General features: G+C 41.5%; 1 protein-coding gene across 1 annotated transcript in view; it reads right to left on the bottom strand.

Annotated features, from left to right (window-relative positions):
- The window catches only part of slc49a4 (solute carrier family 49 member 4), a 65,865-nt gene that overhangs the window by 3,821 nt on the left and 39,643 nt on the right, over nt 1–22,401 (bottom strand). Inside the window, exons 6-8 of the mRNA XM_078552608.1 lie at nt 22,028–22,095; nt 17,236–17,363; nt 16,178–16,360 (exon numbers count right to left, since the gene is read on the bottom strand). Of these exons, the coding sequence (XP_078408734.1) occupies nt 16,178–16,360; nt 17,236–17,363; nt 22,028–22,095 (379 nt within the window). The remainder of the gene's footprint in view (nt 1–16,177; nt 16,361–17,235; nt 17,364–22,027; nt 22,096–22,401) is intronic.

Genomic DNA, 22,401 nt, shown 5'->3' with positions numbered 1-22,401 from the left:
TTCCAAGCCAATACCAAATTAAATATGGACATGAACAGCTATCTGGGAAATTCACACATCCCTTTGTTTAAGGATGGATCATCAACTAAAGAACTATTGCATTCCAGTTGAATGAGTCTGGAACTCACTGCCCGAAAGGGTGGTTGAGTCAGAAACTCTTGTAACATTTAAAAAGCATTCAGATATTCATTTGCATTGCCATAGCCTCCAGGCCTATGGGCCAAGCGCTGGAAAACGGGGTTAGTGTTGTCAGATCTTTGTTGACTGGCGCGGAAACGATGGGCTGAATGGACTCATTCAGTGCTGAGGCTATGAGGTAAGTTCAGCAGATTTCCTTCCAAAAGGACATTAGTGAATCAAATGGGTTTTTACAACAATCTATTATAGCTCCATGGTCACCATTACAGGGACTAGCTTTCAATTCTAGATTATTTTTGATTAAGTAATTGAGTTGATTAACTGAACGAAAATTCCAACAGCTATCATGGTGGAATTTGAATCCATGTCCTGGACCCCTGGATTAGTAGTTCAGTGACAGGATCACTACATCACTGTCTCCCCAACCATATTATACAACCATGCCAATATGTGTTTCGGCTGCTGTTGTTTTTTCAGCAAAATCTGGCCCATGTACAAGTATTAAAAAAATGCTTGTCCATTTGTTCCACTTAGCCACCGTAAATAATGCAGTGCATTAACACGTCACTTCATTCTACATTTTGAAATCTGGGGCGCTGTTTACTTTAATGCGTTATCTCTGCTGTACATTCAGTGAAAGAATCTCAATTTATTCAGACTTGGACATGACCTGAGCGAGCATTACTCGTGCATGCTAAATACTTCCTTCATGCCTTAACGATCAGGCAGAAAAGTTTCAATGTTGCCTTGGGGAATCCATAATTCATGAAGCTGCAGTCGTAAGTTTCAGTGTGCAGTGTGGTGTGGGGGTGGGGGTGAGGTGGGGTGGGTGGGGAGGAAAAAGGTCACCACACAGGTAGGCAACCTTCAAATTAGTCTTGAGTTTAACTCTTTCATACTACACAGTCAGACAAATTGAATTATCTATAACTACTTCAATGCATTATAAAGACAGATTTCCAAAAGCAGCTTATGGTGAAATCAAAAATTAATGGCAGTTTTAGAATTTATAGGATCTCGTGTGCACGCATTGCAGTGTTGCCCAACGCAGATTCATTGGAATTGGAACAAAGACCACGTTCTACTCCAAGAGGAATAGGAAAAAAGCATGAGATTAGATAGCCTGCATGCCATAATGTGCCAGAACGTTATACAGATGGCAGATTAACAGGTGCACAGCCTCATATTATTTGCCAGGCTAATTCATCAGTATATTAATCTTCACGACAGTAAACCTGGGTTAAAGAGATTCAAATGCATGACAACCTCATTAACATAGCTAAAACTATGAGCTATTTCAACACTATAATATTAATCAGAATAACCTACGCTTACAGCCCATTCGCTGTTAAGGAGTTGCCTTACCAGCCTCCATACCCTTCCATGGTGAGGAGTGCTAATGAGATTCAGTAGTGAGCCAACTGAGTCAGTCCTCGTATGCAAATAACAACAGGCGACCACAATCAAACAGTGAAAAGCATGAAAATGTAGTCATTGCTACTTATAATTGCATTGTTCCAGTATAGTGGGTGCAGAAGCACAAGACAGCGATTTTCAGTTGAGAAGTTAATATACAGCAAGGACTAGAAGAATCAGTAAACCACTAACAACATTTTTGGCAAGTTAGCTACTCCGAAATGCTTAACAAGATACTTAATCAATACAATCTTAATTTAGAATAAGCAGATTTATACTTCAACATAAACACATTTAAGTTTAGGCTGTTTTCTTCTGCTACACCATTCCAATGCACTGTCAGTGAGACAGTCAAAGGCTGATTATTTTAATCACTTGGTACTACTCCACACTATAAAAATCATGTTAATACTATCGACAACGATCTAAAGTTATTTATCAACCGGCCAGCAGTGGTGAGGAGGGAACATTTACTGACTGATTAGTTTCTCACAAGGTCAGGTGTTAATCAACTACAAATAAAATCAGGAGATGCTAGAAATACTCAACACAGGTCTGGCGACATCTGTGGTGAGAGAAACAGAGTTAAGGTCACACACATGAAACTTAAAGGTTTTTTTCCCTCTCTCTCTTCACAGATGCTGCCAGACCTGTTGGGTATTTCCAGGATGTTCTGTTTTTATTTCAGATTTCCAGCATCTGTATTATTTTGATTTTGCCCTGGTCAACTTGAGATAGATTGTAACTGATGTTATTTAAACAGTCTTTACAATGATGAGTAGTAGCAATGCGCGATCTGAAGAGGGAAGAAGTTTTCTGAAACTACAGCCTAGGTGTTAGAATGCTAAGAGACAGCCCACCCATTATTTAAATTACCCATGCCTCATTTTACTTCTTTATGCACTGCATCATTAGATCGCACAATGAATCCTCAGATTTGCCGCTGGTGACGAGGCACCTTCAAGTCTCTTCAGATACGTTATCAGCAACATCCCCTCTAATATTTTTTGTTGTGCATTTAAAAGCACAGCATTTAAAAATTTATTTTATGCAGTCATGCATGTGCGATGCCTTAAAGGGGCTGACTTGCGCTCAGCTTGCATGGGAACATAGGTCACCAGCCAGGACCGAACAGCAAGAGGAGTGTTCAAACAAAAATCACTGCATATCCTGAAATTTTCCTACCTTCTTTCTTTATCTACCCAGGCTCAGCAATGTCACCAGTGGTGAAAGGTCACAGATCTGAAACATTAACTCGATTACTCTGACCACAGATGCTGCCAGACCTGGTGAGAATTTGCAGCATTTTCTTTTTTTTATTTTAGATTTCCAGCACCTGCAGTTTTTTTTGCTTTGGTATTAGATAACTTGTTTCTTAGTTTTGGTCAATGTTACCAAGGATGCAGTTAGCAATGGACACCCCAAAGGAAGGATGTCTGCTCTCTCACTACTACCCTGCGGCAATGTCTTGAAGCACTAAAGCTGTGTGTTGACCCAACTCCTATCAATGCTAAATGCTTACCAATCTTCTTCCAGGATAAACTTGTCAGCAACACACAAAATATCAAGTATAATAAAACATAACAAATAGGAGTAGACTATATGGCCTCTTGAGCCTGCACAGCCAATCAATGAGATATTAGTAATATATTATAGTGTAATTACAATATTCTAGTGTATTAGCGTGCCAACTACTTGCAGATCAATTGCAGAGGAAAACACCCTCTATTCTGAACCAACGATCAGTTTGTTCAAAACTGCAACATCCCCAGAACGTGTGCCAGCTTCTAATTGTTGGTCAGGTTTTCATAGCACACCCTTGGCATAGAGAAATGCTCAGATCCAGAGGCATAAGGCTATTTCAGATTCAGTCGGTACATTCTGTAACAAATGCCCTCTCATCATGACCTCCAGGTCAATATACTGGAGTTTAAAAATGACTAGAGGGCTAGAGGTCATAACTTTGCAAATAAACGACAGGATGTAAAGAAAACCTTAAGGAATTGTAGAAGCTTCCCACTTTTGACATGAACTTTGAAGCAATATATTGTGCAATTCCAGATGTTGGAGCTGCAGCACAGTAATATAGCATTACCGGAAGCGAGATTAGGTTCATTCCTGGATAAGTGTATCTATATATACCCATATATCCTGCAGTCTCCCCATACATTGCAGCAGTTGCAGACAGCAAGGCAAAGGAACTAGTTCCTGTCACCTGCTGAGACGTGTGCTTATATATCCTTCCTTCTTAAAACAAATCTGTATGTTCAGGGGGATGTAAAAGGTCCCATGGCAGTACTCTAACAGAAGCAGGGAGCTCTCCAGGTATCCTGGACAACATTCCCCTCTCCACCAACACCACCAAAAATACAAGATGACGATCATTTATCTCATCTGTTTTTTCTGGGAGTTTACTGCATCTTGGTTGCAACTGCCAACATCAAAAGTACTTCGCTGGCTGTGAAGATCTCTGGTATGCCCACTTACCTGATGGTAATACCCTTTTGTCTACTCAACACCTCTCATCATTGCCAGATTAAGAATTTATCAGATTAAAAATTCGCATACATAAACCTACCAATATGTAACAGATGGAGGATGTCCTTCAGCCCATTTAACCTCATCCTACCAGAATATCAATCTTGCAGTATTCTAATAATCCAGCCATGTTTTTATTGAGTTCAGATGTTAATTAATCCCTTCCAACTACTGATACCCCTCTCTAGCCACTATCCTGATCAGCTCTGGACTTGTGCTTTCTTGCTGCTGTTTTTGAAAAGTATTAAATATTAAATAATGCTTTATGTTCTGTACCGATTAACCATCTACTGTGCCAGTAGATCTTAGATCTCTCTTCTCAAAGCTAAAGTGCCCTCCCAATCCTTCCTCATTTGCTCTCTTCTGTTACTGACTTTGTGGACTGGACAGCCCCTTGCATTGTAATAACAAGTGTTCAAGTATTCTCTAACCAGAGCACTGTACACCTTCAGCACAATCTTCAACTGAATGAATGTGGTATTACATCCCAGCTTCCTGTTTGCTTTATTCTCATCACAAATGGAAATTGAAAGTGATATATTAATTAACATGCTCAGGTCTCACAATCTCTTCTCTGGCAAAACGTGTCCTGAGTACCCACACCTCCTATTTTAATTTCCAATATGCAGCACCTTTACATTTGTCTATAATTTTATTTCATTTGCACTGACATATCCAGAAGCAATTCCTGTTTGGTTCTTAAGATTTTGGCTGCTTCCCGAATCTGCAAGGAGTTGAAATAGTGTGTCACCCTGATGTTTAGTATTGTTCCACTTCCAATTCTGGCAGATACTGAACTGTAGCTGCAATGTAGACTTTCAATTTTACACCACCTATGCTAATCACCCAATTCAAAATAGATTCAAATTACTTTTCAGTCAGATGTGCAAATACATTTATTTACCAACAGAGTGAAAACGATTTAATGCTTGCTGATCATATTGCAAGATGTATATATTTTCAATCAAGAACTGAAACAAATTCATTAGGAACGGTAGCATTGTGGTGATGTTACTGGACTCATAATCCAGAGATCTGGGCAAATTATACAGCAACACGAGTTCAAATGTCACCATGGCAGCTGGGGAGTTTAAATTAAATATATCTGGAATAAAAAGCTAATATGATTTCATGGTGACCATGAAACTACTGGACTATTGTAAAACCCCACCTGGTTCACTGTTAGCCTCTAGGGAAGGAAATCAACCATCCTTACTCAATTTAGCATATAAGTGACTTCAGACCCACAGCGACATGGCGGATGCTTAACTGTCCTTTGAAATGGCTGAGCAAGCCACTCAGTTGTCAAGAAAGTGGCTCACTACCACCTCCTCAAGGGCAATCAGGAATGGGCAATAAAAGCTGGCCTTGCCAGTGATGCCCACATCCCGTGAAATGAATGTTGACGCAACTAAATGTCAACTTCCCCTTAAAAATAAATGCATGTGACATGCAACATGGTCTCTATAGGTTCAATGTCTATTAGGCTGGGGGCATCTTTTTTGTTTTACATTAGATGACTGATCTCATTGCTAACCAAATTAATTTTCCCAAGACCTCAGATTGTGAAATTCTTCAACTTCCTCAGTCCTCGACAGATGTTAAAATTAAAGCTTAGTGTCAAATTACTACTTCACCCTTTACACTTTCTGTACAATATCAAACTTAAGGTCCTACATTATGACTTTTCTTCACTATATCAACAAAAGGGAAAAAAGGCAATTCTACTAAGAAGAAAAATAGTAGCTTAAAATCCAATCAGAGATTCATGTGGACACAAAGCACAGCCTTCAACTGTTCCACATTTAGATCTGTTTCAAAAACTCTGTAATAATTGAAGCACGACTTGATTTTATAACTGTTACAATCAGCATTTTGGACTTGGAAATCTAACTGAATTAATCACACACAAAGCATACAACACTGGAGCGTTTCAATCATTCCACATCTTCAGTCCTGAAGGTGGTACTCTTGCTGTGGTACAGTTTCACTAGAGCCAGCCAATGCAAGTATCCTTTCTTTTTGTGGGAGTCTTGGTCATAAAACCATAAGATGTAGGAGCAGAAGTAGGCCATTTGGCCCATGTCTGCTCTGCCATTCAATGAGATCATGGCTGATCTGACAATCCTCAACCCCACTTTCCTGCCTTTTCCCCATAACCCTTGATTCCCTTACTGATTAAAAATCTGTCTATCTCAGCCTTGAATATACGTAATGACCCAGCCTCTACAGCCCTCCTTATCTCTGTTTTAAATGGGCGTCCCCTTACTCAGAGATTATGCCCTCTGGTCCTAGGCTCTTCCACAAGGGGAAACAACCTCTCAGCCCCCTAAGATTCTTATATGTCTCAATAAGGTTGCCTCTCATTCTTCTAAACTCCAATAAGTACAGGTCCAACCTACACAATCTCTCTTCATAAGAAAATCCCTCCATATCCAGGATCAACTGAATGAAACTTCTCTGGACTGCCTCCAATGCTAGTATATCTTTCCTTAGATAAGGGGGCCAAAACTGTTCACAGCATTCTAGGTGTGGTCTAACTAGTGCCATGTATAGTTTTAGCAAAACTTCCCTACTTATATATTCCATTCCCTTTGAAATAAAGGCCAACATTCCATTTGCCTTCCAAATTACCTGAACTTGTATGCTAGCTTTTTGTTATTCATGCACGAGGACCCCCAAATCCTACTGTGCTGCAGCTTTCTTCAGTCTTTCTCCATTTAAGTAATATTCAGCTCCTCTATTCTTCCTGCCAAAGTGCATAACCTCACATTTTCCCACATTATATTCCATTTGCCAAGTTTTTGCCCACTCGCTTTACCTGTCTATATCCCACTGTAAACTCTGTCATCCTCACCACTTGCCTTCCCACCTATTTTTGTGTCATCTGCAAACTTGGCGATAGTACATTCATTTCCCTCATCCAAGTCATTAATATATATTGTAAATAATTGTGGCCCCAAAACTGTTCCCTGTGCCACTCCACTAGTCATCCTGAAAATGTCCCCCTTATCCCAAATCTCTGCCTTTTATTAGTTAGCCAGTCCTCTATCCATGCTAATATACTACCTCCAACACCATGGGCTCTTATTAAGTAGCCTTATGTGTGGTACCTTATCGAACGCCTTTTGGAAATCCAAATATATCACATCTACTGGTTCCCCTTTATCTATCCTGCTTGTTGCCTCCTCAAAGAATTCTAATAAATTTTTTAGGCGCGATTTCCCCTTCATGAAGCCATGCTGATTCTGATTGATTATATTATGCATTCCTAAATGCTCTGCTATTACATCCTTTATAATAGACACTAACATTTTTTCTTATAGTTACTTGTTTTTTTTTGTCTCCCCCTCACCTTTTTGAATAAGGGTGTTACATTGGCAGTTTTCCAATCCTCTGGGACTTTTCCAGAACCTAAGGATTCTTGGAAGATTACTACCAGTAAGCTCTCCAACTGCTTTTCCCAAACTCAAGGAGCCTGGTCCTAATCTGGCTTATATTTATCCACTGCTTTTGAGTTTTGAGGGGTTGGATGCTTGGAAAGGACTATGCTTAGTGTAGTTGGTGAATAAATCCTAAATCAGAACACCAGGATCTGTTTGCATGAGGAACTTGAGATACATGCAAATTGAGAGCCTGCTATTAAACTTCATATACGTGGCCCCTGAGGTTCCACGGAACATGTGTATGTAGTACACACAGACAAAAGCTTATAGGACCCCTGCTGGAGTGAGAATTTGGGTAGGCTCAAGGTTTGGGACCCCTAACATTTTAATAAAATTACTGGAAAATATTAAAAACATTCCAGTAAATCACTTCCACAAAATTAAAAAAAATGAGCTGAGCCACACTTACAACATGCAGATCCTTTAGTGTCTAAGAATGCATTTATGCGAAAGGCACTGTATAAAAGCAGATCTGGATTCAGTGTCGGGAAAGAGTCTCTATCACATCTTTAGGAACAGCAGCATGGTGGTTATGTTGCTAGACTAGTAACCCAGACAACTGAGCTGATGTACCAAAGCAGGAGTTCAAATTCCATTATGGCAGCTGGAGAATTCAATTCAAAGTAAAATAAATAAATCTGAAACAAAAAGCTAGTGGCAGTAACAGTGACCATGAAACTACTGAATTGTCATAAGAACCCATCTGGTGTACTGATGTCCTTTGGGGAAGGAAATCTGGTATCCTTACCTGGTTTGACTCTAGACAATACAGTAATATGCTTGACTCTTAACTGCCCTCTGAAACGGTTCACTGCACCTTCTCAAGTGCAAATTAAGGAAGCACAATAAATGTAGGCCTTGCCAGTGACATCCACATCCCATGAATGAATAGTTAAATATAACCTTTATAACAGTGGCACTGGTGCGCTGCAGTTAACATGCAGGCGTAACCTGACTCCAGGGGCAGGGCCCCACCTGAAACAACCAGAGTGCGTGTTAGAATATCTGCAGCAGGGAGTTTTTCTTCCACTTTGCTGCTGGAGTCAGTTCTAGTCTTTAATGTCCAATTAACTTTACAAAAGCTTAGTGCCATGCTACATCACAGCAACATTGAACTTGGCATTGGAAATTTATATTAAAAATAAATTTAGTTTTTCACCTATCCAGCTACCTCTGAAGCATAAAAGCAAAAAACTGCAGATGCTGGAAATCCAAAACAAAAACAAAAATACCTGGAAAAACTCAGCAGGTCTGGCAGCATCTGCGGAGAGGAACACAGTTAACGTTTCGAGTCCGAATGACCCTTCAACAGAACTAAGTAAAAATAGAAGAGAGGTGAAATATAAGCTGGTTTAAGCATAGCTCTGAAGCATAGTTAGCTGCTCACAATATCAGCAATATCCCTTTAGAATTGACACTCGCCTTGCATCATCGAATTAAATTGGGTTTTTACTTTCTCCCCACTTCCAAATCTGTTTGGTGTCTTCCTATCTTTTCAGTCAGCCAGTTATTTGTTAAATAATGCAACGGCTATGGCTCATCTGGAAATGGTACTTCCACTCCAGTGTGGATGCTGGGATTTGTGAAGACAGTCGGCTGATGCTCCATGATAATTGCAGAGTAGCTATTTGGTTTCTCATTGTGTCTTTGGGACAGGTGGATGGCAGGGGACGTGGATCCTTTCCACAAGAAAGGAAAAGTCTGATTCTGCACCAAATGAAAATCAGGTAATGCAAGTGGCCCCTTGGTGCATAAAGCTATATTTAAAATTAGAATAAAATCAAAAAATGGATAACACAGGCTATCGAGTGCAGAAATAAGAAAGTTTCACAAGAATAAAAGCACGCATATAAGTCTTAGTCAGTTCTTCACACCCTGCTCACCCCCTTTGCACCAAACCTCCCACAGCCAATCACATATATTGCTGGAATAGAAAATGCTCGAAAACATTCAGTTGGTCAGACGCCAGCTGCAGAGCAAGAAACAGAGTTAACGTTTCAGGGCGATGACCTTTCATTAAAACTGCACAGACAAATATTTTATTTACTTCCTAAATAAGCACTGGTTATGGTCTTTTGAGGAAGCTGAGCAACAAGCATGTGTAAATACAGATGGCTGTAATCAGCACAAAAGCTGGCCTCCAGTGGTTGCTCCAAGCATAGAAACAGTTAGAGGAATGAAATGGGATACTAATGGGCAATTAAATTTCTAATAACCTTGCGAACCAACAACTTTAGTTCAGCAAATGATGGCCAAACTCAGCTTTCAAACAGCCGAGTTCTCATCTTCAGAGTACTCCCAAATGGTTTTGTGAAGTTTACTTATCATGGACCTTCCACATGGGCTTTAGTTTTAATGCAGAACAGAATTTAGCAACAGCTCATCTACTTGCAAACACCAAGGAAGCACAGCCTTCAGTTCAAAGTTCCTTTTGAGGAAGGAAAGCTCAACTATTTCTCAATGTGGCATCAAAAGCTAGCGGGTATGATTCCAGTGCTTTTAAGTTTCACAGACACCTCTGATTAAATTTCCAAAAGGCATTGACAAGAACTTGATTCCAGTCTCAACCTTAACTCCATTACTGTTGTATTATGCGACTACTAGGATGGTAGAAGGCAAACCAAACTTAGATGGATCTTGGTTTGCATTTGAAAAAAGAGGGCGGAGATTGAAAATAAAAGGAGGGGAAGCTGAAGAGGAGCGGCCAGTGTGTGTGAGTGGCCCAGCGAAGGAGTGGAGCTTTGAGGCTTTGGCTCGAGAGGCTTCGGCAAGCAGAGGCTGAAGACGAGCTTGCTCCCAGTGGGGTAGGGCCGGGTAAGTTCCTTTAATTAAATTAGGAGTAGGTAATGGAGGCAGCAGTTGGGGCAGTCGAGTGCTCCGAATGCAGGATGTGGGAAGTCAGGGACAGCACAATTGTCTCTGATGACTACACCTGCAAAAGGTGCATCCAGCTGCAGCTCCTGAGAGACCAAGTTAGGGAACTGGAGCTGGAGCTGGATGAACTTCGGATCATACGGGAGGCAGAGGCAGTAATAGACAGGAGTTTCAGGGAGACAGTCACCCCTAAAAGGTCAGGAGGCAGGCAGCTGGGTGAATGTCAGGAGAGGGAAGGGGAATAGACAGAAAAAGCAGAGCACCCCTGTGGGTCATCAACAATAGGTATACTGTTTTGGATACTGTTGGTGGGGACGACCTACCAGGAACAAGTTGTAGTGGTCGTGTCTCTGGCACTGAGGCTGGACCCTCAGCTCAGAAAGGAGGGAGGGAAAAGAGGAGAGCAGTAGTGATAGGGGATTCGATTGTTAGGGGGACAGATAGGAGGTTCTGTGGGAGAGATCGAGAATCCCGGATGGTCTGTTGCCCCCCTGGTGCCAGGGTCCGCGATATCTCGGATCGAGTTCTCAGTATTCTCAGGAGGGTGAGCAGCCAGATGTTGTGGTCCATGTAGGGACCAATGACGTGGATAGGAAGGAGGAGGAGGTCCTGCAAAGAGAGTTTAGGGAGTTAGGTGCAAAGTTGAAGGACAGGACCTCCAGGGTTGCGATCTCAGGAGTGCTACCCGTGCCACGTGCTAGTGAGGCTAGAAATAGGAGGATAATGCAGCTAAATACGTGGCTAAGGAGATGGTGCAGGAGGGAGGGCTTCATGTTTCTGGACAATTGGGCTCTGTTCCAGGGAAGGTGGGACCTGTTCCGACGGGACGGTTTGCACCTGAACTGGAGGGGGAACTAACATCCTTACGGGTAGGTTTGCTAGTGCTGCTCCGGGGCGTTTAAACTAGATTTGCAGGGGGAGGGGAACCAGAGTGTTAGAGCAGATAGTGAGGTGGAGGAGGATAAAGGTCAAGCGAGGAATGCATGTATAGACAGAAATCAAAGGTTTGTACGTGATAGAAATGTTCTCAGGTGCATCTATTTCAATGCAAGGAGTATTGTTGGAAAGGCAGATGATCTTAGGGCATGGATTGGCACGTGGGATTACGACATTATTGCTATTAGTGAGACTTGGTTGCAGGAGGGGCAGGACTGGCAGCTCAATGTTCTGGGGTTCCGTTGTTTCAGACGTGATAGAGGGGGAGGGATGAAAGGGGGAGGAGTGGCATTACTAGTCAGGGAAAATATCACAGCTGTGCATAAGCAGAACAGCCCGGAGGGCTCGTCTACAGAGGCCATGTGGGTGGAGCTGAGGGATAGGAAAGGTGTGACCACACTAATAGGGTTGTATTATAGACCGCCCAATAGTCAGAGAGAATTGGAGGAGCAAATCTGTAGAGAGATAGCAGACCGATGTAAGAAACAGAAAGTTGTGATAGTAGGAGATTTTAACTTTCCACATATTGTCTGGGACTCCCATACTGTAAAAGGGCTGGATGGCTTGGAGTTTGTCAAATATGTTCAGGAAAGTTTTCTAAATCAATATATAGAGGTACCAACGAGAGAGGATGCAATACTTGATCTCCTATTAGGGAACCAGACAGGTCAGGTGACAGAAGTGTGTGTAGGTGAACATTTTGGGTCCACTGACCACAATGTCATTAGTTTTAAGTTAATTATGGATAAGGATAGGTCTGGTCCTCGAGTTGAGATTCTAAATTGGAGAAAGAATTTTGTGGAAATGAGAAAGGATCTAGGAAGAGTGGATTGGGATAAGTTGTTTTCTGGCAAAGATGTGTTCAGTAAGTGGAAGGCATTCAAAGGCGAAATTTTGAGAGTGCAGTGTTTGCATGTTCCTGTAAGGATTAAAGGCAAAGTTAACAGGCATAGGGAACCTTGGTTTTCAAGGGATACTGGCAATCTGGTTAAGAAGAAGAGAGAGGTGTATAGCAGGTATAGGCAACAAGGAGCAAATGAGGTACTTGTAGAGTATAGAAAATGTAGGAAACCAGGAAGGCAAAAAGAAGACATGAGGTTGCTTTGGCAGATAATGTGAAGGTAAACCTGAAGGATTTCTACAAGTATATTAAGAGTAAAAGGATAGTAAGGGACACAATTGGTCCCCTTGAAGATCAGAGTGGTAGTGTATGTGTGGAGCCTCACGAGATGGGGGGAGATCTTAAACAGTTTTTTTGCATCAGTATTTACTCAGGAAACTGGCATAGTGTATAAGGAAGGAAGGGAAACAAGCAGTAGTGTCATGGAACATATAGAGATTAAAGAGGAGGTGCTTGCTGCCTTACAGCGAATAAAGGTAGATAAATCCCCCGGGCCTGACATGATATTCCCTCGGACCTTGAGGGAGACTAGTGTAGAAATTGCAGGGGCCCTGGCAGAAATATTTAAAATGTCCTTAGCCACGGGTGAGGTGCCGGAGGATTGGAGGGTCGCTCATGTTGTTCTGTTGTTTAAAAAAGGCTCCAAAAGTAAACCAGGTAATTACAGGCCAGTGAGCCTGACGTCAGTAGTAGATAAATTATTGCAAGGTGTTCTGAGAGATCGGATATACAATTATTTGGACAGCCAAGGGCTGATTAAGGATAGTCAGCATGGCTTTGTGCGTGGTAGGTCGTGTTTAACGAACCTTGTAGAGTTTTTCGAGGCGGTTACCAAGAAAGTAGATGAAGGAAAGGCTGTGGATGTTGTCTACATGGATTTTAGTAAGGCCTTTGACAAGGTCCCACATGGGAGGTTAGTTCAGAAGGTTCAGACACTTGGTATCCATGGAGAGGTTGTAAACTGGATTCGAAATTGGCTGTGTGGGAGAAGACAGAGAGTGGTAGTGGATGCTTGCTTCTCAGACTGGAGGTCTGTGACTAGTGGTGTGCCTCAGGGATCTGTGCTGGGACCATTGTTGTTTGTTGTCTATATCAATGATTTGGATGATAATATGGTAAATTGGATCAGCAAGTTTGCTGATGACACTAAGATTGGAGGCGTTGTGGACAGCGAGGAAGGCTTTCAAAGCTTGCAGAGGGATCTGGGCCAACTGGAAAAATGGGCCAGAAGATGGCAGATGGAATTTAATGCAGAAAAGTGTGAGGTGTTACATTTTGGAAGGTCAAACCAAGGTAGGACATACACAGTAAATGGTAGGGCACTGAGGAGTGCAGAGGAACAAAGGGATCTGGGAGTTCAGATACATAATTCCCTGAAAGTGGCGTCACAGGTAGACAGGGTTGTAAAGAAAGCTTTTGGCATACTGGCCTTCATAAATCAAAGTATTGAGTATAGGAGTTGGGATGTTATGATGAGGTTGTATAAGACATTGGTGAGGCCAACTTTGGAGTATTGTGTGCAGTTCTGGTCGCCTAACTACAGGAAGGATATCAGTAAGATTGAGAGAGTGCAGAGAAAATTTACTAGGATATTGCCGGGTCTTAAGGAGTTGAGTTACAGGGAAAGATTAAACAGGTTAGGACTTTATTCCTTGGAACGTAGAATAATGAGGGGAGATTTGATAGAAGCTTACAAAATTATGAGGGGTAGAGACAGAGTAAATGCGAGTAGGCTCTTTCCACTTAGATTAGGAGAAATAAACACGAGAGGACATGGCTTTAGGGTGAAAGGGGAAAGGTTTAGGGGCAACTTCTTCACTCAGAGTGGTGAGAGTGTGGAACGAGCTCCCATCTGACGTGGTAAATGCAGGCTCACTCTTAAGTTTTAAGAATAAATTGGATAGATACATGGATGGGAGAGGTCTGGAGGGTTATGGACTAGGTGCAGGTCAATGGTACTAGCGGAATACTATTTCGGCACAGACTAGAAGGGCCGAATGGCCTGTTTTCTGTGCTGTAGTGTTCTATGGTTCTATGTTTTTTTTCTTTTCCAGTAATTCCTGTTGCTATGGAATTAATAGAGGTAAAGTTCACGTTCCAGCTGGAATCATAGACTTGCACTATCAAAAATATATAACCCAATTAGGATTTGTGCATGACACTTCAAGGGAATTGAAATTTCAGCCTTGGTTCAGTGGCAGCATCTTATCTCCAATCTGATGGTTGTGAATTCAAATCCTATTCTCCAGAATCAGGAATATATAATCTGGATAGTCACTCCACTGTAAGAGTGCATGTGCTAGGCACAACCATCTTCAGTTGGTTCATCAATGACCTTTTCCTCCATCATAAGGTCAGATGTGGGGATGTTTGCTATGCCCAGCACCATTCACGACTCCTCAGATACTGAAACAGTCTATGTCCCAATACAGCAAGACCCGGACAACATTCAGGCTTGGGCTCATAAATAGCAAGCAACATTTGCGCTGCACAAGTGCCGGCCAATGACCATCTCTAACAAGTGACAATCCAACCACCTCCCCATGACATTGTGACATGGCATTATCATCGCTGAACCCCATACTATCAACAACCTGAGGCTCATCATTAACCAGAAAATGAACTGGACCAGCCATATAAATGCTGTGGCTACAAGAGCAGGTCAGAGGCTGGGAATTCTGCAGTAACTCATTTCCTGACTCCTCAAAACCTGCCCACCTTCTACAAGGCACAAGTCAGGAGTGACATGCAATACTCTCCACTTGCCTGGATGAATGTAGCTCCATCAACACTCAAGAAGCACAACACCCAGCAGGACCAAGCAGCCTGCTTGATTGGCACCCCAGCCACCACCTTCAATATTTACTTCCTCCACCACTGATGCACAGTGGCAGTAGTGTGTACCATCTACAAGACACACTGCAAGGCTTACCAAGCCTCCTTCGACCGCACCTTCCAAACACCTCTACTACCTAGAAGAACAAAGGCAGCAGATGCATGGGGACACCAACACCTACAAGTTCCCCTCCAAGCCACACACCATTCTGATTTGGAACTACATAGTTTCAGTGAAGGAATGGCAAATGCAAAATCCTGGAACTCCCTTCCTAACAGCACTGTGGGTGTTCCTATAAAACATGGGCTGCAACGGTTTAAGACGACAGCTCACCACCACCTTCTCAAGGGCAATTGGGGATGGGCAATAAATGCGGGCCGAGCCAGCAATGTCCACATTCCATGAACAAATAGAGAAAAAAAGGTATTTGGCTATTTCAGCCTGACCTTTACAGCCATGACTTTAATGTAACTGGCTGGTGCTAGATAACTTTGAGATGGTGTATACCTTTTATGGAATCGTTACAGGAGTTTCAAATGCCAACAGGAAAGAGCTGAGGTTTAGCTGTATATAAGTGTAGAGAATGCAACTGTATACCCAAAACCATGACTGATTGACAGCACAAATGCCTGTACACTGCACTGGTCACTGACACAGGTAGTGGTCACACAGCTCTCAGCAACCTACTTTCAAATGCAAGAAGGTTTATGGAGCTAGTCTACTGTATTGCTGAACATTTGCAATGTCTTATGTGAACAGTTTTCAGTTAAAATTGCACTGTCTTCATGCTAAGAAACTTGGTCAGTACGTAAGAATTTTTCAATGTATACTGCAATTTGACAGAAAACCTAAAATAACACAGCATGCCACTTTCGCAGATGCTTAATGCAGAATCCTGTGATACAAATAACTTATTCGCTTGGCAAGGCTAAATTACTTGCATCCGCAGTCCTCTTACTAGTAGGAGAATCTTACAAGGCACAAAAATAGCTCATAACACACATTTACTCAGGTATCACAGAGCACATTTTGAAGTTTAGAAAGAATCAATACATCTGAAAATAAATTATTCATAAAAAGGTTCAAAATTACCTGTATGATAAAATGCCAGGAACATTAATAATAATCCCATGAAGACATTACTCAAGAAGGTTACAAATCCACAGGTTATCCCCTCAGGCACTGGGTACACAGTCTCCACGAGTAGTTCAAAGAAGAAGGGAACACTGCTGGTTATGAATACCCCAACTAATATGCACGATGTATATATTGTTGCTGCAATGACAAATAAAGCCAGGTTTTTAGAAAAATGATCCAACAGTTCCACTTACACTAGAATGACACAAACATGTAGGTTAGTAAGTAGTAAGTCACTATATTAATCATCTCTTCCTCCCCATTCTTCCCAATGAGGAGCTGTGTTGCAAATCAAGGAGGTTGGAAGGGGAAAAAAGGAGAAAGAAAAAGTGCACACAGGAGTGACATAAGGAAGAGAGCATGACAGAAAAGAGAAAGGGAGAGAAACACGAGAGAGAGAGAGAGAGAGAGAGAGAGAGAGAAAACGAGGCAGCTTTAACATTGCCTTTATCCACGTGTTGAAGGCGGTTTCTTCTGCCACTCCCTTATTCTGTTCCTTAATAAACGCTGTTCATCTTATAATAACTTCCAATCCTGAGGATGGGTCATTGGACATGGGAACTTGGGCTCACTGACTTCTGCTCCCGATATCAGATTGTTATAAATTGAAGTCAGTAATGACAGCTTTCACAAGATGAGGAAGGTGCACCTAATTGTATTCAAAATGGAAAACAGAAACACCTACCATCACTGCCACATTACAGTCGCATAGAATAAAATGCGGTGGTGGTGAGAGGAGATTCCCAGGGTGATAAATATTTTGTGTACCTCTCCATGGGCTATCAAGGGAAGCATTTATTAACAAACTGAAGGCATAATCAATGCGTTCTTCACATTGGAAGCACTTAATGGGATTTGGATACAATAAAACAAACAGAAACCCCTTCAGCTTAAAATAGACAGGATTGAAATCTGGAAATGTAAAGCACAGATTACACAAACTAATAAATTGAAGCTTATTCTCTAAAGAAACCCAAATCGGGATTTATTTGTTCTCATTATGCATTAAGTACCTGGTGTTACAGGCAAGTGAGTGACACCCTTGAAGCAGGTGAGGGCAACCCATGCAGATGACAGTGTGGCTCCAGAGAATAGCAGGAGCAGGATGAGTTTTAGCACTCCTCTGAAGAAGTCTGCAAATCTGCAATAAGAGACATAAAAGATGAGTCTCTCTATGGCTGCTGAACTAAACTGGGCATAAAAGAAATGTTAAAAAGCAACATTCATGTAGTAAAAACATGCATTTATAATAGTGTCTCATCTTGCCTTCATAGTCAATGGATTACTTTTGAAGTGTAATCATTGTTATATAGGTAAACATGGTACCCAATCCGTGCATAACTAGGGACAACAAACAAATGCATGATCAGATGTGTTTTTGGTGAGTTTGGAACGCTGGCCATAACACATAAGAATTCCAGATATATGAAACAAATCAAACGATTACAGAGAAGGGTTAGTGGACGTCTGAAAAACACTGGGAAAAACTGGAATTCCACCCAAAGTCTTATCTCTGTCAATTCCATGACTTTTCAATGACTTTGGGCCCTTTTTGAAAATTTCCATGACTTTAACAGGCCTGGAATATATAAATAACTTTTCCATGATGTTCCAAGGTTTTCCATTACCTGCAGGAAATCGGATACCCTTCTCTTCTATGAATAAGCATGGAAACTGGCAGGCATCAGTTTAATGTTTCATTCCTAAGACTGTACTTTCAACAATACAACACACCCTCAGTACTGTTGAGGTCAGATTATGCACTGAGATCTGTCTTAGGGACAAGCCACAATCTCTGGCTCAGCAGTGACAGCTCTGCCAAGTGAGTCTAGCTGACAGCCATCCAGTCATATTATTCACATATGTCCCCTTTTCATCTTTGTTCATAGGAAAACTTCAAAACTTTATTGCAAAGTTGAAGCATTTCAAAGAACTGGGTTAGAAAAAAAACTATTTTGTAGAGGGTGACTAGCATGTGGAATTCTCTGCCACCAGAGCCTATAAATTAAAATCACCGAATCATACAGCACAGAGCGAAGCCATTTGGCCAATTATGCCGGTGCTGACCCTTTGAAAGAGCTATCCAAATTATCCCCATTCCCCCTGTTCTTTCCAAATAGTTCCACACATGTTTTCCCTGTAAGTATATAATTCAATAACTTAAGAGTTAAAATTTGTGAATTGCACGTGGGGATAAATAGGAAAAGGCATCCAAGCACTTCCTAATCAGTTGATAATACAATCTCAGTCATTGTTCGCCCACCTCCTCTAGCCTAGCAATGAACTCTTCAGGAAACTGTTTAAAAAAAATTATGTCCAATTCAAGTTAATTCTTCCAAGACTCCCCAGGAGAATCAAGTTCCAAGAGACTCTGGTAGCCCATTACTCATTTCAAGTTCAATTGGCACCACACTTCCAATACCTGGAAATGTCCTCTTCAATCAGGAACTTAGTTATACAACACAGGAAGGATATTCAGCCCATCATGCCTGTGCTGGCTCTTTGATAGAGCTACCCAATCACGCCCACTCCCTGTGCTCTTTCCCCAAAGCCCTGCAAATCTTTTTCTTTTCAGGTATATATCCAATTTTTGCTCCTTCAAGAGAGCCAGCGCAGACACGAAAGGCTGAATAGCCTCCTCCCGTGCTGTAACAAAACTGAGATTTTCTTTTGGAATTATTTTAAGAGAAGTCAATTAGGGAGTTGAAAGAATATTTATGTGCATTTACACCATAGCTATTATGTGCATTTACACCATAGCTATAGTGTAATCACCAATTTTTCAGGTGTCATCAGTGCACTTAGATCTGGTATCACGGTCTAAGCTGATGTTGGAATGAAGCAGAGTGAGGCTTTCTAGAGGAGGAAACCTCAATCTGCTTTGCTTCAGACTCAGGTTGGACGTTAATAACCAATTTACATTACACACAAACATCAGTGGAAGTTCCTAAGCGAGAATGGGGAGCAAACAGGAAAATGGGGTATTACATGTCCAAATGGAGAAAAATACTGGTGCAGGCAGGCACTGATGAAGTGAATGACCTTTTTCAGTGCCATTCTATGATGGTAACAGAATTGGAACATATTTCTACTACTGCATGCTGCATGCAGGAATGCAGCACTTTTAATGCAATAAAACATTCCAAAGAGCTTCATGCCCAAGAGAACAAACCAAGTGGTAGTAACAGAATTAGGAAAGTTGACCGAAAACAGATTAATATGAGCTTTAGTGAGGCTTTTAAAAGATTGGGAACAAAGTAGCAAGGGGATGAGGTCTAGGAAGAGAATTCCAGTGAGTTGGATGTAAACGGCAAGCTGTTGATTATAATGACAACAACTTGTATTTACATAGCACCTTTAAGATAGCAAAGCATTCCAAAGCGCTTCCCAACAGTGTTATTCCAGCAAAATTTGAAACCGAGCCAGAGATATTAAGGCAGCTCAATATTAGTCACTGAACAAAATAAATGTATTAGAAGAGGCTGCAGAGGAGAGCAACAAGATTGAACCCAAGTGCAAGGAGGATTAGTTATGAGAAAGATTAAGAGAAACTTGAGTTTTACAGTCAGGAAAGAAAAGACCTCATAAAAATATTAAAATGCTATAGATAAAATACACACAGTTCAAAGACAGAAAACTAGGACCAGAGAACATAAATGGAAATTAATTTGTGTTATCTGCATATGGACAAATAAAAAAAATTTCAGTGGTACTTTACACCTTAATATTTAAATAGAAAACTATCAAGAATTACAGCGATGCCAGAAAATGCATCAATACGCTTCTTCCGAAAGTGCAATGCCATTTAAATATACTTTAATATAAGCACTTGAAAATACAATTAAAAATGATACCCTCATCAAATAGGAAATTAATACAAAGATACCAACTGAAGCCACAAAAATAGAATCTTAGCTTCTTGCTTTTAACAAATCCTTCCAACAATAGCGTTGTTTGTTGAGAACAGAAATCCTGTTCAGGCTTCACCCCCTCCCTCCTTCAGTGGTCCAGCAGGGCACATGAAGGCAGTTTGTGGGTGACCTATTGGGTTCCAGATCTTTGCTGTTGCAAGTCTGAAGGTTACTAAGATAAAAGCAAAATAGTGCAGAGGCTGGAAATCTGAAACAGAAAACGCTGGAAAAACTCAGCTTGTCTAACAGCATCTGTGGAGAGAAAAACAGTGTTTACGTTTTGAGTCCGTATGACTCTCCTTCAGAGCTCTGAAGAGTCATTTGGACTCGAAATGTTAACTCTGTTTTTATCTCCACAGATGCTGTTAGACCTGCTGAGTTTTTCTACCATTTTCTGCTTTTGTTCAAGGTTACTAAGCATGTGTGCGTGCATAGGTCAGTGTGACCACCTGGCTGGAGGGTGAGTAGCAAGGAACTCTGAAGCAGCAATCGCCAATTGTCATCAATAATAGAAAGATACAACTAGGATGGGTTTCCTACATTAGAACAGCACCTCTAAAATTCTTAACTGATTGTAAAGCGCTTTGGGACATCCTGAGGTCATGAAAGGCACTATGTAAATACAAGTAAAAACAGGAAACTCTGAAATTACTCAGCGCATCTGGCAACATCTGTGGAGAGAGAGTGTTAACATTTCAGGTCTGTCACCTTTCATGAGAACTGTCACCATCCAAACCCACAACCTCTAGAACCTGGCACTCCTCCTCTAACAGCACAGTGGGTGTATCAAGGCCTCACAGACTGTAGAAATTCAAGTAGGGAGCTCACCACCATCTTCTCGAGGACAATTAGGGATTGGCAATAAACGCTGGCCTCGTCAGCGAAACCCACAACCCCATGCACAAATTTTTTTTAAAAAGATGCCAAGAGTGAAAGGCACTTTGAGCTGGATAAGAATAAATATCGTAGCCCAGCTAGCCTATTCATCTGAAGGACTAATCTGATATCTTTCCTAACCAAAATTCATTCCTTGCTGGATTAGATCCCATCATTTTCAAATATATCCCACTTCCAAAGAGCTTTACTGGTTTCAGAACCATAAAGGAATCTTTCACCTAGAGATGGCTCCAGGTGAACCTTGAGAAACATAGCCATTACTTATTACCGGATACTTCAACGGTAGAGCCTGTGGGCTGTGAAACATGTGAACAATATAATTATACATTTTGTCCTTCCAAATATGGAACATGTTTCAAGCCCAGCAGTGCAATGAGCACATAATTGACTTTAAAGTTATGGCACCCTAGAAAACTACGCTCATACCGACCTTTGATTATATGGCTTAAAAATGAAACCCGAAAGAAAAATCCATGGTCAGATGTTGTTTTTAAATTCATTTACGGGATGTGGACATTGCTGGCTAGGCCAGCATTTACTGCCATCCCTAATTGATTTTGAGAAGGTGGTGGTGAGCTGCCTTCCTGAACTGCTGTAGTCCCTGTGGTGTAGGTACACCCATAGCGGTGTTAGGGAAGGAGTTCCAGGATTTTGACCCAGCGACAGTGAAGGAACAATGATGAATTTCCAAGTCAGGATGGTGAGTGGCTTGGAGGGGAACTTCCAGGTGGTGGTGTTCCCATGTATCTTCTTGTCCTTGACTTCTAGGTTGCAGCAGTTGCAGGTTTGGAAGGTGCTGCCTAAGGAGCCTTGGTGAGTTTCTGCAGGGCATCTTGTAGATGGTACACACTGCTGTAACTATGTTTGTGGATGGGGTGCCAATCAAGTGGGCTGCTTTGTCCTGGGTGGTGTCAAGTTTCTTGTATAATGTATATCAAATGCATAATATACACCAAAAAATAAATCTCTTGGATAGGTAAACATAAATAAGACTAACCGTGCCATCAATATTCCAACAACACAGCCACCAATTGTTGACCAAAACCCAATCCAACCGGCATCAACCTGAAAAGAGAAGTTAAAGGATTAATGAACACACAAAACTGGATTGCTTGCTACTATCTCTTCCTAAACAAGACATCTCAGACATCTCGACCTATTGCTTAGGAAGTATAAAATCATACAATGATAGATCACAGCAGGCCATTCAGCCCATCGTGCTTGTGCTGGCTCTTTAGTAGGTCAATCCAACTTGCCCCACTCTCCCGCTTCCTCCCCATGGCTCTGAATTTTTTCCTTTCAAGCTTTAACTGAAATATAGGATAGAAACCTTGTTGAAACTCTAGGCCACAGGCCATTCCAAGAGTGCAT

Source organism: Cetorhinus maximus, chromosome 11 (assembly GCF_964194155.1).
Source record: "Cetorhinus maximus chromosome 11, sCetMax3.hap1.1, whole genome shotgun sequence".
In the NCBI taxonomy this organism is placed as follows: Eukaryota; Metazoa; Chordata; class Chondrichthyes; order Lamniformes; family Cetorhinidae; genus Cetorhinus; species Cetorhinus maximus.
Note: the sequence above shows the minus strand (reverse complement) of the source record. Positions and strands in the feature narration are given on the sequence as shown.